This window comes from Prionailurus viverrinus, chromosome C2 (genome assembly GCF_022837055.1).
Source record: "Prionailurus viverrinus isolate Anna chromosome C2, UM_Priviv_1.0, whole genome shotgun sequence".
Taxonomy (NCBI): domain Eukaryota; kingdom Metazoa; phylum Chordata; class Mammalia; order Carnivora; family Felidae; genus Prionailurus; species Prionailurus viverrinus.
In genome coordinates, this window is record NC_062569.1 from 113779413 (window position 1) to 113796659 (window position 17247).

The 17247-nt window shown below is 38.5% G+C and overlaps 1 protein-coding gene across 3 annotated transcripts in view; it reads right to left on the bottom strand.

The window, feature by feature from the left end:
• Window positions 1-17247, bottom strand: part of CRYBG3 (crystallin beta-gamma domain containing 3) — a 127683-nt gene that overhangs the window by 65919 nt on the left and 44517 nt on the right. For 2 of the 3 annotated variants that reach the window (XM_047876287.1, XM_047876288.1), the window contains exons 4-9: window positions 10327-16555; window positions 8924-8968; window positions 8453-8568; window positions 7344-7491; window positions 1771-1907; window positions 106-220 (exon numbers count right to left, since the gene is read on the bottom strand). In XM_047876287.1, the coding sequence (XP_047732243.1) occupies window positions 106-220; window positions 1771-1907; window positions 7344-7491; window positions 8453-8568; window positions 8924-8968; window positions 10327-16555 (6790 nt within the window). The remainder of the gene's footprint in view (window positions 1-105; window positions 221-1770; window positions 1908-7343; window positions 7492-8452; window positions 8569-8923; window positions 8969-10326; window positions 16556-17247) is intronic. The other variant, XM_047876289.1, reaches the window with a different exon arrangement.

Below are 17247 nucleotides of genomic sequence, written 5' to 3' on the forward strand. Positions count from 1 at the left end.
ATACATACTCATTTCTCAAGATAGAGATGCATGAGCAATCACCATAGCTATTTAACTTTGGGCTCATGTGCATTTTGGAAAAATACTTCTTTTTAATTTGCTTACCATCTGAAGTGGATGCAATGACTTAATTTCTGTTGCAGAAATCTCAAAGAGTCCATGGTCTTCCTCCAAAACTGTAGCTTGTCCCTTAAAATTAATATCTGGGTAGGCAAGCCAACTAAATAAGAAATGAATGGTTAAAGTATAATAGGGATACTATTGTCTTGTAAGAGTTAAAAGTAAAAAGGCCTATCAAAAAAAAAAAAAAAAGGCAAAAACCCAAAACAAAAAAACCTTTGTGGCAAAATTACAACTAGTAAAACATATTCAAAATGAGTTCACTAGAGAGCATATAACAAGAATTAATGTGTTATTAAGTACTCAACATTCAAACACTGTCTCATAAGTCTATTTATTATATGTTTTCCAAGCAGTAAGCATTACTTTTCTTAGAATTTTCCAATATTTAAAAGGTGTGACACCTTTGATTCAAGCTGAATTGGAAAAAAAAAAAACAAAACATTCTACTGTTTTCTTTTTTTAAAGTGGGGCAACCAGAGGTGGGATTCTACAAGGCATTTTACATTTTTTTTTTCATTTAAGGCATTTTACATCTTTGACCCACATTTTTAGAATCAATAATCAGTTCATTTGCCTGCCTCAGGAACAGCATTTGACATGAGATTCCCAAAAGACCCACTACCTTCTACCTAAACTTGATAGGCACAGACATCTCATGGATAGGGTCAATTACTGGGTCTGCCCAAGAGTTTTAATCTACGGTTGGGAGACATGAAGAAAGATGTCCTACAGTGACCCCCAACTTCTACATCAACCATCATCAGAGCAGATGAAAAGAGTGAAAGACAGAAAAGGAACCTGTGTTGAATTGGTATCACAGAATTGTCATTCGAACTCATCTGGAAACTATGAGCTCATCTGGAAACTAAACTCAGGGTTTGGTATGCCTGGGTGGCTCAGCCAATTACGCATCCAACTTCGGTTCAGGTCACGGTTTGTGGGTTCAAGACCCACATCAGGCTCTGTGCTGACAGCTCAGAGTCTAGAGCCTGCTTCAGATTATGTGTCTCCCTCTCTCTCTGCCCCTACCCCACTCTCACTCTGTCTCTCTCTCAAAATAAATAAAAACACTAAAAAAATTTAAAAACAAATAAATAAATTCAGGCTCAAAGTAGCACCGACAGTCTGAAAGATACCTTCAGAATCAGAAAGGTTTGGCATCAGACCCAAGCCCACCAGCTGGTAGCCTGAGACAAACAATATAATTTCTTCATTTATAAAATGAGTATCTCCACCTGCCTTGCAAGAATAGTAATAAACAAAAAAGCACCATGGGTCCAGCCCTGTGGAGGCACTCAATAACTACTGGCACTGAGACACTCTTGAAATAGTTCAAACTCCAGATTTTTAGGTCAGGGACATGTTTTTATTTCTCAAACTCAAAATTTGGTGGGTGAAAAGATGATGGATGAATCTATCAAGAACTATGTCTGAGAATCTCCATCTGTTCCTAGGAGTTCTACGTCAAAGACTTAACTGGATCCAAAGGAAGACAAAATCTGTTCAAATCCCCTCAATAGTCTTTCTTGAGTATCCAGGAGCATAAACTAAAACTTCACAGAAATGTATGTCACCTACTAAAATATGAAATAAAAAGTTAACTTTGGTGGCCATCAATCACTGTAATAAAAAGAAACTGATACATACACTCCTGACTTCACAGTGAAGGACACAGATTTAGGGATATTCAGCTCTTCCAAATTGGGGATGGCTCGCTGTATATGGATAGGACAATATTCTGGGTCAGACTGTGGGCAAAGTTCTATCTCTGGAATGCTGCAATCCTGAAAAAAAAAAAAAAAGGCTTTGAAATCATCTGGAGACACACACAATCCAGCATTCTCAATACCCTGGACATGCAATTACAATTATTCTCATTGTTCAGTTGAATTTCTTCTCAAAAACAGCACAAAGGAAATACTGTTTCATTTTACCAGTTTTAAAAATGAATTATTCTAAGAAGTTACATTGATGACATGAAAATTATAAAAATTGAGAAAGTATTACTTTTTTTTTTTGCTTGTTTTTTTATTTTTTTTTCATAGTTTTTAAGTGTATTTACTTATTTTGAGAGAGACAGAGAGCAAACAAGGAAGGGGCAGGGAGAAAGGGAGAGAGAGAATCCCAAGCAGACCCCAGACTGTTAGCATGAAGCCCAATGTGGGGCTCGAACTCACGAACCATGGGATAATGACCAGAGCCAAAACCAAGAGTCGGACGCCCTATGTAGTTTTTAAAAGTCTTGTTCTATTAAGCAATCAATGTTTAGTTACCAAACTATGTGAGTGCCAGAAGTCTTTAAGCCTTCCTTCTCAGAAGCATAACAAAGCCATGAGGAGGAAGGGAGTTAAGTAAAAGCTGATCTCATGGGGGATATAAAAAATAAATAACAGAGAGGCACAGTACTCTCTCAGTGTGTTATCTAATTTACATTGACAAAAGTAGGAATTAGAAGTGAGGGTAAAGGAAGTCTGTTTTCCTACTTGTGGGATTCTATTTATTTTCTTTAGTACAAGTTGGTTTGAAGAAGAAAGGCATTATAAAATTTGACCCTACACTCCATCACATACTCACTGCCACCATCTCCTGTCAAACCTTCCTTTAAAATTTCCCTTAACGTATATCTCTTATCTATTCCCACTGTCAAGGACTTTTATCAAGGCCAAGACATCAATTATGGGCCTATTCCACCAGTCAGGTATGAACCACATTATATACAGCTAGGCTTGTTAGAACACCGCTTTCCTCATGACACTCCTTGGCTCAAGACCCGAGCACATCAAATTTACATGTATTTGCCTTCCTACAACACGGCACCAACCCAGTAACCCACAGGAACTCCATACAACTCTTCAGTCATACTGGTATCCATGCTAATCCCACTCTCTTTTTTCATATGGTCTAAGTTTTATAAATGTTTTCCCCAAGGCAACTAAACAGGAAATTTTCTGTATTCTTACTTATGAAAATCATCTAATCGTCAGGTTGTAAGTCAAAAAAGACCTCATCTTTTCTTTGGGAATCAAAACTACAATTATTTTTCCCTCCTCTGAAATTAAAGATGTGCTTCTGTCTGAACACACTAACTCAGTAATCATGAGTGCTTATACAATTCAAAATTTCAGTAGCAAAATTCTCACCTAGGACATTGTGAAATTCAAGTGATTATGCTTTAATGAAACAGGTAAATGAGTAACGGGTGAAATTTATCAGGCTGAATAATTCTATTTTTATTATAATTAGTTTTGCAATTTTTAACTCCAATTTTCTGATTTTTTAACCTTTCTGCAAACTGAGTTTTATTATTAATCATTCTTATCAATATGCACAAGTACATTAATACATCTTATTTTCAGTAAGCTAGTTCTGAAATGCAATAAAGAAGCATAACCTAAAATATCCTTTGAAGTATAAAATTATTTTTTGAAATTTCATTTTACTTTTTTTTGTTTTTTTTGAGAGGGAGAGAGTGAGCAGGGGAGAGGGGCAGAAGGGAAGCGGGGGAGAGGGAGAGTGCCAAAAGTCTTTAAGCCTTCCTTCTCAGAAGCATAACAAAGCCATGAGGAGGCCTTCACTCAGTGTGGAGCCCAAAGCAGGGCTTGATTCCATGGCCCTGGGATCATGACCTGGGGTGAAATCAAGAGTTGGATACTCAACTGACTGAGCCACTCAGGCACACCTCAAATTTCATTTCAAAAAATAGCCAGAAATGTCCACAACAGTCACCTGTCAATCTTCAAAGTTTTTGTTTGCTATTAATAATAGAGTTCTATTAACATTATTTGAAATGCTGCCCTATTAATGTTCCCCTAGGGACATAAGTACAGTAACAGAATACATAACTAAGTGTCTCACACAAATAAGTTTCCTCTGCATTGTGTTATACAAACAATGCTTGGGTGGTGTACTTTAAAAGGGAAAAAGCTACTAGGCACTTGAGTCCACCACAACAAAGAAGGAAACAGCATAATGGAAAAAGTGTGATGATGACTAAAAAATGGAAAATAAACAAAAAGAACGCTTACGTTCTCAACTCTCTTTGCCAGAGGACCAGGTTTTTCTCTAGTTAAATGAAAAAGATTTCAATAGTTAAGTTTCACCTTCTTTATGGGGGCTATTCTCACAGAAATAATGTCTCTTGCAAGACTTGCATAATTCTTGATGGATGGAGGCAGTAACACTAACAACTGACGGGTACTTTCTAGTAATCTAGTGACAATGAACAGTTTATTCTTAGTAAAGTTTGTATGGCTTCCCCCCCGCCCCAACTTTTCTACTCATGATATACTTTTGATGAAATTTGCAAGCTTAGACTATTAAAGCATTCTGTAGGAATGGAGACAAAACTATAGGAGAGAAACAGGGTGGGAATGGATTACAGTTGACAAAAACAATAAGAAAATCTAACTGACTCCACCTCACATAAAATACCATCAGTACCTGATCTAACATCCGATATCTCTCTTCTCAGTAAATTAGTGAGGACAAAACCAAAGTAACTTCTGACCAAGAAAAATGTTATTCCTTTAAAAAAATATTAAATGCACAGCAAATAGTAATTTGCAATATTAATTTCTAATATTTGCAATGCTACCTCACTCCTAATTATTTCTCGGAGCAAAGATGACTTTGAGCAGAACCTACACCTGTTGATAACTGACGGTGTCCTTTGCATCTATTCATAGCGAAGTGAAGACATCATGAAGTGTTATCTTTAAAGAGCACAAGTTTTGACTACTCAGATTAGAGCAAATAAAAGAGAACGAAGTAAGATAAAGTTAGTACTAGGCTTAAGCCTAGGTGAATCTGGAATGGTAACAATCCCCATGACAATGAAGCTATCAATAGGCAAAATTTTGACAAGGTTGGAGAAAGGAAGCAGTTTGATGCCTGATTCTTATTTTGTAAAATATTTAGAACAATGCTAATGCCTTTTCCATTCGATGCTCAATAGTTTTATTTTCCTTCCTCATTGAAAGGTGCTAGTCTGTTCAAGACATGAGTGCACTAACACTGCAATTTAAAACATGACTCCAGGGGCTCCTGGGTGTCTTGGTCAGTTGAGCGTCTGACTTTGGCTCAGGTCATGGTCTCGAGGTTCGTGGGTTCGCGTCCCTTGTTGGGCTCTGTGCTGACAGCTCGAAACCTAGAGTCTGCTTCAGATTCTGTGTCTCCCTCTCTCTCTGCCCCTCTTCTGCTTGCACTCTGTCTCTCTCTCTCAAAAATCAATAAACATTAAAAATAAAATTTTAAAAATTAATTTTTATTAATTTTATTAAATTTTATTAAAAAATAAACATTAAAAATAAAATTTAAAAAAAGGCTCCAAGCACTCCAAGCACTGGAAGAAGGAAGAAATGCAAGCATCACTTACTCTTTCTCTTAATATAATCTAAGCAAATGGTGGATGCGCAAATACACATTTATATATCCGTATTCAACAGAACTGAGTTTTTTGCTTGATTTTATTGTGGTTTGTTTTGTGGTGAGAAGGCTGCTGTTTTCAACAACTTACCTTTTTTTCTCCACTAGGCTTGGCACGATGCCTGACATTCTCTCTCTCTCTCTCTCTCACACACACACACACACACACCTGAAGGTATTTAAATCTTAGAAGATTATACCTACACACTATTCATTTCAATCAATTTCTAGTGAGTTAGCTAATTAAATGAGCACTCAGATGCCACTTGCTGAACTGACTGCTTGCAGTTAAGGTTTTCAATGCAAACAAATACCCTCGATGCTGCAGCCGTCAATCTCCTTGTGGTACCAACATTCACATCCTTATTTAACACAAGTGGCTCTGCCAAGGACTTCCTCACATCTCCACCCGCCCACTGCTTTACTCTCTCAGGATTCCAATCAGGTGCCACCTCCTCCAGGGGAGTACCTCTTCTTTGTGCATCCTGAGGGCCCTGCAGAGCATTCTCAATTCATATGCTTACGTGACTCAGATGTCCCTCCCCTAGACTTGCAGCAATCTCAAGCATGAGATCATATCTCACTTGTATTTCCATTTCCCATGTTCATCACAGTATCGGATCCAAAAGCAAAGCAGGTATTTGTGAAGATACAGGCTTGTTTGCAGTTTTCCAGGAAATATTAATTCACATAAAATTTTTGCAGATACCCCTTTCATGGAGACTTTTTTCTGGAAGCTATGTTTCCTTCCTCTGTATGCCATTTGCAGCTATCAAGAGTTTAATAACATTGACCCAAATCACTATTATAGGATCCACCTGAATTTACATTTTTAAGCACATAAACAAAATCTCCGTAACTTGAAAAAAATATATATATTCATGACTGTCATATGATTGTAATAAATCATGCGCTATTTTAATGCTGAAGGAACTCTTAAGAATGCCCTGGAGAAATAAATCTGTCCTTATCCGAGATCTCTCCTAGCCACTAATTCGCCTCTCCTCTAAACCAACACAAAATGTTTTATTATAGTGGGAGACCTTCCTCATGTGAGTATTAAATAGTATTTTCTAAACAGAAAATAAAAGAGGAACACACCTTACCTTCCTCTCTCCACCCTTCCTTCTCTGATTTCCCAAACACTCATGTGCACACACTCACACACACACTCCTACACTCAGGGATAGAGATCTATACTAAAAAAAAGATATTTGGAAATGTCGGCTCTTTTCCTAAAGACGCCTGGATGATGTATTCCCACTACTATTAAAAATATATGTATGGGGGCACCTGGGTTGCCCAGTTGGTTAAGCGTCCAACTTCAGTTCAGGTCATTATCTCATGGCTCTTGAATTTGAGCTCTGCATCGGGCTCTGTACTGACAGTTCAGAGCCTAGAACCTGCTTTGGATTCTGTGTCTCTCTCTCTCTTTCCCTCCCTAGCTCGTGCTCTCTCGCTTGCTCTCTCTCTCTCCCTGTCTCTCAAAAATAAACATTAAAAAGAAAAAATATATATATATATGTATGCACATATACATACACACATATATATATGTATCATGCACCAATTCATTTTATGGGCCAGATTACAGGCAACATTTTCAATTATCACTCACTGTAACACTTTATATGCATAAATTCAAAAGATTATCATCAATATAATGAAGACTGGTAAAATTAGCACGGATATTAGCAACCGCTTTTAAACATCGCTAGACCAACGTACAGCTTTACTACTTGACAAAAGAAAATAAAAAAACAGGAAAAACAAAACAAAACAAAAGGTTGTGTCACCTTTAAGACACGTTTGATAGAACCCAATACAAAGTCTCTTGGTGGATGTTTTCTGTTCTGAAGGATCCAGTCACGATTTAACACCTTTTCCCCTTCTTCCAACACACATTTCTGACCCTGGAAATGTGGCTTCTCATATAAAATCCAGCTGAACAAATATAAAAGCATTATCGGTTATAATTAATTTTCTAAGAAATGAGGCATAAAACATGATACTTAGTAAGTCCACAGACTATTGTACCTACTTAACTTTCAAAACCTGAGCTATTTTCCACAATTGGTATATAAACCTATTTTTGAAACAATGACATATGCTAATTTAAGTATAGACATAGGCATAAGAATAAAAGTGCACACAATTTGGAAATATTCCCAAACATAATCTATGCCTATATTTATGTATGCATAAATGCACGTATACTTTCTAGATGGTATATAAACAAAGCTATATATTTCTATCAAAAACAATAGCTTAACAATTGCAATTCTTAAGTAAAATGGGAGCACAGGTGTCCCATTTTATTGCATGAAGACAACACTATACCATACCACTTACTTCGTGAGTACTGACCAGTGGGTAACTGAGACTGGACAAAGAAATTTTGGCTGCAGCATATGCAAGGGAAATGGTCCATAACAAATGAGGTTTCCCCTCATTTTTACACCACACAAAGAATCCTTCACTTCTTGACCATGTCAGCTACACAAATGACTTTAAGTATGTGGCCTTCACATTCCTTAGCATCCCACAACTTGTGAACTCGCTTTCAAAGCTATGCTTCATTTAGCTGATGCCTTCAACTCAACTTGCCAAATCCATCCTGCTACTAATGTAGTTTCAGAATGGTATTAATTGCATATAATATATATATATTAGGTCTTGCTACTTATGGCCCATTGGCTTTAAGCACTAAAAACAGCCAGTATTTTCTGGCACAGTACATAAAAAGAACTATTAAATTATAAGACACTAATTATGTTTCAAAATATCCTGTCAAAAACCAGAGGAAAGGGAATGTGACTTTAATAAAAAATACAAAAAGCATAAAGAGTAAGAAAACACACTTAGTTGGGGGGAAAATGCTACCAAATTTTAAGAGATTTCTTACCAGCCCCTTACAACTTTTATTAGTATCCCATTCGGAAAGGACCATGATGTAGCATCAGGAATATTACAGTAGATCTCCTGCTTGTATTTACTTCCATGGAGATCATAGATAACCATCTGCAATATACAGAAAGCAGGCACAAAAACTAATTGTTAAGAATGCATTTAAAATTCCAAAATGTCCTAGAATGTAGAAAATATCCTAAACAGATAAAAGATGATTACTATAGATGCTAAATCTTTGAGCAAAATAATCCCTTTTAAAGTCAGTGAAAAGTATTTACTTTAAACTCCCCAAATCTGAAAGTAACCTTTTTTTTGTTTTTAAAGTAAGCTCTGTGCCCAATGTGAGGCTTGAACTCATGACCCTGAGATCAAGAGTCGCATGTCCAACCGACTGAGCCAGCCAGGCATCCCTAACTTAACTTTACTTTTCATATTTTATCTTAGTTAATAAGAAACTTATGCTTACCTTCCCAGGTCTCGGGTTACACTTCAGAATTTGTTTGTCAACATTCTGCAAGAGTAAATGTGGAAGAAGTAAGCCTTAAGAAGCATCAACAGAAAGATCTATAACTCACTTTCTTAGCAGTCACAAATCCAATTCATATTTATTTAGGGACCATTATATGCAAAGTGCACCTCTAGGTACTACAAGAGCTACAAGGGCAAATATAAGGGTAAGTAATGTGTTGTTTGTGCCCTCAAGGAGCTTATACCTGGAAGGAAGGAGCAGATGATCACACTGATGTGACTGTTCTGTGAAGGACTAGGTTAAACTCATGGGTAAAATACAAAGAAAACGCCAACTTATGGGCATCAAGGGGAATGACACCAGCATAGAGATGAGGTGATGGCACGGGGAGGCCCCCAAAAGGCTTGTTGGAGGAAGTGATATGGAGAAGACCTTGAAAACACAGGATTTTAATAAGGGAAAAAATGTGGCAGGTTGGGGCCAGGGAGTTGAGAAAAGAATTCCACGGAGAACATACTTTCCGAGGCAAGGTGGTAGGAAACACTGGGTGTATAACCAGAGCACGTGGAGACAAGGTTGGACAAACAGGACTTGGGTGTGCTGTAATATAGTGAAGATGTTTCACTTGACTTGGTAGGTGATGGGGAATCATTAAAGAAACATTTCTTCAAATCTTATCCTTTCTTTTAAAAAGACTTTGCCTTGCAAGCTACTGGTTGGTATCCTAGTATAACGATTTGCTACTGTGGCTATTCACGGTGAAGACATGGGTCTTGGGAATCGTAGAGAAAGTTCCATGATCTTGGGAATGCCAGAAAGGAAGTCCCATGTTAAGTGAATATTCTACATTAAATGTTTAAATATTTCTAAGGCAAAAAAACCCATAAAACTGAATTTCAAGACCATTGCCAGCTATAATGTTTTCAGCTTTTTTTCTTTCAATTAGGCCGTTCGTGGCCCTGCTTTGTATGAACAATATGAGCAACTACTGACAGGATACTGCCAAGTGATTACTTAAAATATTTTAGAATATTATGAAATATTTTATGGAGACACATAAGCTCAATGGAATGTAACAAGTTCCCCATATATAGTACCTTGAGAAATTCAGAATGCTGTCACTTAATTTCACTTGAAAACTAAATATTAGCAAAGAAGGGGAAATAACTTGCTTCTCTTATGCCTTTTAAATTCTGCCTAAGCAATTTTGTTTTCTCAATTTAACAGTCTGGCTAAAATACAGGGATTATGATACACTTCAAATGAAGAATAAAGTAACTTCTGATATATTTTTAAAACCATCTTTACACAACCTCAAATCACTGATTTTCTTCATAAGTTTTTAGGTCATTTCATGACCCAAAGCACTATTTCATTTGTTAATAATCAAAATAACTTACCTCTGTGAATGGGCTTAATCTGCCTGAGATGTCCTGAGCACGGAAATATTTTGACACTGGTTCCTGAAAAAGTCCACCAAATCTGGCTCCTTTGTCTGAGGAGTGGGTTTTGGAAGTATGCAAATACTGATGATAAGCACTCTTTAAAGAAGAATGTAGTTTAGAAGTAAGGTCAGATTTTTGTAGAAATGAAGCCTTTTCTGGCCACAGACCAACTTGTGGATTAGAGGTAGTAGGTTCATTTGACATTACGTATGAATTCTTAGAGATTCCAGTCCGTTCCTGGTCATCATCAGGATAAAACGTGATGGAAGGGTCTGGCAGCTTCAAAGTAATGGTTTCCTTCCTCCTAGGTCTCAGGCTTCCTTTATGTAATGGTTCCTCCCCCTCCTTCTCCTCCTCCTCCTCCTCCTCCTCTGCCTCTATCCCCTGTCTGTCTTCATCAAAATTCATCTTTAAACGCTCTGATACTGACTGGAGAAGGGATAAAACAGAAGAGGGCTGGTTTGCATTCTCTCTTGATTTTGTGGAGCCATGGTGACCAGGTGAGACCTCGCTGGACAGAATGTCCTCCTGAGAGCTGTCATCCTCATAAATGGGAGACAAAGCTAAGGGATAAATTTTGTACCTTTTGGCCTCCACTGATAAGAATGATTCTGAACTATCACTATCAAATGTCTCCCCTAATTTAGTGTCCTTTTCAAAATGATGGACGAGGTCAGTTCTGCTCTCAGACCTCTCGCATGTGACTACAGGCATGCTGTCAGTAGATGTATCAGGAAACAGCAGAGTGTGTGTTCTTACTTCTGGGGTAGCACACCTGTCCTCATCTTGAAGGGGTTCGTCATATAATATAGTAAAGGAAGAATTTTCTTGTTCATCCTGAGAAATGAAGGCTAAATTAGATTCTTCTTTTTCATCACTATAATTATCATCTCTTATTTGGTTATCTACTGCAGTAACAGATGTTCTTTTGTCTAGCTTTCCCATGGTATCCTTGGGTCGAAAATCTGGCACTGCTAAAGCTGGGTAGCCTTCATAATCCTTGCTTAATGTAGGTGATTCATATCCCCTGAAATATGAGGCAAGTCTGTTGTCACACGCTATCAAGCCTTCCTTTCTCTCAGGGGGTCCTTTCTCTATTTCTCCAACACTCTCTGCACCAGGCTTTTGGGATGTTTTTTTGGCTTCAAATATGGGAGGCACAGCCTCTGCTTGTGTAATAGGCAATTCCAGACCTGTTCCATAGGTTTTCTTAACATTTACCACTGTAGATAATACTTTGTGTTTCCTGATAGCCTCATCAGAATCTTCTGGAGACAGTCTTTCCATTTCTCTTGGAGAGGGCATAGACACACTCATTCCAACTGCCTCTTTATCCTCTGTCTTACATGCCCTTTCCACTTCTAAGAAGGCAGGGACTGCCTTCTCGTGTGCTTCTTTCACTTCTAACACTAAAGGTACCATTTCAGTTTTCCTAATACCCTCTCCAGCATCCTTCTGGTAAGATATTTCCAACAAAGGTCTTCCAGTCTTTTCAGTGATGCCCTCAGCATCTTTTTCGTAGACATTTACCACTTCTAACGTAATGGGCATAACCTCAGTTTTGTCCAGATCAGCATCACTTAGGTAAATATTTTCCATTTCTAATGTAACAGGTATTACCTCAGTCTCTGTGATATCCTCTTCACCATCCTCTGGGTAAATATCTTCCATTTCTAACGTGGCAGGGATCACTTCAGCCTTTTCGGTAACCCCCTCAAAGTCTTTTTGGTAGACATTTTCCATTTCTGACATAACTGAGGTCATCCCGGTCTTGCCAACATCACCTTCAGCATGCTTTTGGTAAATATTTTGTAATTCTAATGCAACAGGTATCACCTCGGTCTTTGCAATATCCCCTTCAGCATCCTTTTGGTAAATATTTTCCATTTCTAATGTGGCAGGCATCACTTCAGTCTTTCCAGTAATTACCTCAGCATCTTTTTGGTAGGTATTTTTCACTTCTGAAATAATAGGCATCATGTCAGTTTTGCCAAGATTTCCTTCGATATCCCTCATTTTATAAGCTTTTTTCATTCCTAAAATGGCAGGTAATCCCTCAGTTTTTTCAATATACCTCTCAGCATCCACTTGGTGTATTTCTCCCACTTTAAAAATGTCAGCTGTTGGCTCAGTTTTTATCACATTTAATTTGGCATCCTTTTTATGTGCTCTTCCCATTTCTAACATAGGAGGGGCTGCCTCATATTTCATAATATTCAATTCAGCATCCTTTTTGTTTGTTTTTTCCAATTCTAACATGGGAGATCTAAGCTCCATTTTTCTTATATTTACTTCCATATCTTTCTTGTGTACTTTCCCTACTTCTGACATTGTAAAGAGTGTGTTTTTATTACTCTGTCCTGGCAAGCCTTTTTCAGATATACACACAAGACTATCAGAAAAACTGTTCTTGGATGTCCCGGGTACATGGATGTCATCATTTGCAAATGGAGGCCATTTGAAATTTAATACAAGAGTTCTTGTATCCTCTGTCCCTGTTTTGTGATTATCCATACACGCTATTTCCACTTTATCTTTAGAGTCCTCTTTGAAAAATAAATGTGTTTTTACCTTATCATCTAACCCTTTATGGGGTGTATCTTCAGCTAGTAAAACAGCATCTGATTCCCACAAATTTATCCTATCAGCCTGTCCAGCTCTATTTCCAGAAAGTGGGGATTCTTGGTAGAGAACAATTTCTCTTCCTTTAATTGACTCTGCGTCCTTAACTAAGTTACTTACAGAGAAGAACCTATCTAATATTTTATTTTCATTAATTTCACATGTGCTTTGATTTACTGCCTGTTCAGACACCAAGAAATCCCTTAATGTATCATGCGGCTTAACACTACCACTGTTCAGAATTTGTGAAGTATTAGCCTGAAGTTCAGAATCCCAGGTATCCTCAGTATCTTCAAAAGCATCATTTGCCAAATTTTCTTGGGCTGAATAAATAATCTCATTGACTAATTCCCTAGCTTGATCTTCTAACAAACAAGATAAATTCATTCTATCAGAATCAAAAAGGAGACTCTTCTCACCAGCTGTAAGTGAAACACAGACCTTTTCTTCCCCTGGGACATCTGACCTGTTTTCCATGCCCTGCTCTTCCAAATGCTCTGTTAGCTGGATCCCTGCCAGTGTCACTTCTGAGGAGTTTTTCTCAGGAACATCTTCTTTCAGAGTACCTGAATTCATTATGCCATCTATGGCTATATGCTCTTGGCAGGTATCAACTATGTGTGTGGATTTTAATTCTTCCCTGACAGAAACAAAAATTTCACCAATCAATGTATCAGCCTTTTTAACTAAACCACTTTTGAGGTCCAAAAGTTGGTCATGGACTCTTCTCCTTGCTTCTGTGTGCTCAGCAGAGGCTTCAGAACACTGCTGGCTTGAGCTGTTAACTGACGTCGGAGCCCCAGCAACTGCTCCAGTCTCTGCTTCCATGGGATTGTCAAATTGGGCAGCAGTTGGGAAATCGAGAGACACCTTCCCAGTAGGAGTCCCAAAATGTTCTTGAAAAGGGGTCACTTCCGCCCCTGTTGGGACAGATGTTTCAAATTCCAAATAAGGGCTATTAGGGCGCAGCAGGTTAGTTAAAGAGGCACCTTCATGTGTGGCATCTATGGTAACTTTTACAGAACTGGAATTATTTTGGTGACTATGTGAACTTAAAACCATGCTAACTTCTTCAGAGCTACCAGAGGAAGACAGACTATCAATACTGCCACTTAGGGAATGAGTATTCTCTTTTTTTCTGTGAGATAAGGCTTTCTTTTCTGATTTCAGCACAGGAACATTGTGAAAGTGTGAATTCTCAGATACAAAAGCATTTTTCCCCAAACTTTTATCAGATTCCAGAAAAGGTGAATTTACTTGTGTGCTGTTAGCTTCTTGGAATTGTGGGGAAGCACTAGTTGAGTTGAATTTTGCCATTTCTGAGAAACCAGAAATCTTTCTAGTCCCAAAAATATGTGAAGGTTGATGAATCACATAGGTATTGGCCTCATAATTCTGTGTCATTTGCCTAGTAGCTTTTTCGTCATGAACAGGAGGTAAAATCTCAGATATATTACCTTTGGGAAAAGCAGGAGGATAAACTAAGGCTTTTGCCTCTGTTTCCAGAAAACCTTGATATTTGGAGGCAGGAAGAGATACCTCAGTCTGACAATTCTCTTTAATCTCCTCACGATCCATTGATTGAAAACTTTTGTCCTGTTCAGACTCTAGGGAAGTTAATTCTGATAAAATAAGCTTTCCTGGCACATCTGTAACTTCAAATGGAGAAGAAATCTTATCCTGAGAAATATCTCTAGGCTCTGTTTGGGAAACAGTGATCTTGGAGATGGCTACAGTTTCTTCTCTTACAGAATGCAACTCAACAGGAACAACGTTCTGACCATCAACTTCCACCTTTGATAAAATTTTCGCAATGTCAGGTTTGGTTTTCAAGGAAAGAGAACCAGACTTCTCTGTAGTGCTCTTACTTGCTCTAGCGTTTGAACACATCAATTCTGCTTTAGCAGGGCCTTGAGGTGAAATGGAACTGTTGTCCTCAGAGAGGCTTTCACACTCCAATCTCGAGTCAACTCCAACCTGGCATTTTTCACCTTTCGGAAGAACTTCCTTGGATTCAAGAGTTGCAGATCCATGCTCCAGATGAAGACAAGCAGGAGTACCCTTCCCGTTTACTGCCTCAACACGATTTGCCACATTTTCTTCTTGACATTTACCAGGCGGACTGGAAATACCAACAATGCTGACATCCCCAGTTTCAGTGAGCACAGAACACTCATCCTTTGTAACAGGAGTATCTAACTTGCTCAGCATACCAACCCTGGAAACAAATGTAGGAGATGAAATACTGAAATCTGACTTTGTACTGTCAAGGATAAGAGATGTTCTGACATCAGGTGATACTTTGGTTTGTTGAAGACTCTCAGAGTCAAGATGAGATTCTGAAATGTGATTTCTGTTAGGTTCAAAATTCAGCTTAGGGGATATTCTGTTTTCTAAGCATGCTACAACTGCTGATTGGCTGATGTGTTCCCCGGAGGCAGGGTTGTTTTGATTTATTCTAACCACATGAGGCATTTTGCCATGTGGCCTAAAACTGGACCTTTTGTGTTCCGTTACAAACAACTGGTCAATATCTTTGGGTAGTGGCTCAATTCTACCTTCTGGAGCTTTTACGTGACTTGAAGTTGTGGGTTCACTAACCAAGGTGCTTTCTGTTTCTTGTCTGATTTTTGTAGCAGCCAAATTTTTTTGTGAGTCTTGGGAAGACAGTCTATTTCCTTCATTTACAGGTTCTGTGTCTGTCACAGCATGTCTCTGAAGAGCCGTGGTGCTGATATGACTGGCAGCCTGCTTGGCTGAGTTATCAACAGCTTGCTTGTCAGAACACTTACTCTCTGGCAACTGCAGATCTTCATGCATAATTGACTTATTTGGACTCAGCAAATCTGCACTGCCCTGTTTGGTAGTGTCACTCCCATCAGGTTTACTAGAAGAGCAGTCAGAAACAGCAGGGCTCTCATGCTCAACACGTGCTTCTCTTTGCACCCATGTCCCATCATTCATCACTGAGCTGTCTTCCTTTATTGTAGTTTCCGCTGTAGTTATCCCCTGAAAATCTGCACTGCAAGGAACTCTGCTACTGTTACTTCCTGTAAACAATGCTGAGCATACCAAATTTCTGTCAGTCTGAGAAACTGGTGCACAACTTAAATGGTGTCGTGAGTCAGATTCACTGGCAGTGGAGCTGAAGTTAGTCACAGAAGAAGGGGATGACCTACTTCTCACAGGTCCCCCAGGATCATTTTTATTTAAAACATTCGTAGAAGCAGCAGTATTGGGCAATTCTAAATGGTTTGTCAGATGGTTTTCTGTGTTAACATTTATTTTGCTACAATCAGAGTCTTCTAACAGGCCTTCGAGCAAATGTCCTTTCACAGATATGTCTGTACTAGCTGATGACAACAATGACACCATCCTAGCCTCAATGTCACTTCCAGGGCCAATATGGATGCTTGTACTAGAGTCAGAACTTTCATTTTCTCTGTCCAAGGGATTCACAGTTTCCAATGCATTCTGGTGCTTCAAATATTTCCTAATTTGTCTGGGGCCTCGATATGTTGCATATGTTATGGAAGGCCTCTCTGGTTTACTATCCAGTTGTCTGTAAAAAGAAAGAGCCCAATAGTATCATGAAATATAGTTAGTAACACTTAACAGTAATCCTAGAAGTTATGATAAAGTATTTCTTTCAAATACTCCTACTCCTAATAAGTATTCAACTGGAGAAGGAAATCCTAAAATGTTTTAGGTAAGCCTGTCTTTACTAAAAATAATGAAGATTTGACAAGGAACACATGAACATCAAGGCACATGAATGTTTGAGCTCCTTATAACCATTCCTTTTTAAAGATTTTTTTTTCAACATTTCTGTTCATTTTTGGAAGACAGAGACAGAGTGTGAGCTGTGGAAAAGCACAGAGAGAAGGAGACACAGAATTGGAAGCGGGCTCCAGGCTCTGAGCTGTCAGCACAGAGCTCAAACTCATGAACCGTGAGATCATGACCTGAGCTGAAGTCAGACACTTAACGGACTGAGAAACCCAGGTGCTCCAAAACCATTCCCTCTTACCTGATTACCTACATCTCTCTCACAGTAGTTACCAGACAGAAAGTGGGCTGACAAGTCCAAGGCTTGGGTTTTAGTTACAATCTCAAAGAGTGTTTGACTGGAAGGAACCACACTGCCTTATGTGCCTCATGCTGGCACAAGCTCATGGATACGTCACTGATTTGTCCACCATATTAGAGCACCACAGTAAGCTTCTCTTCCTTTACTCTTGGATGTAAATTTGA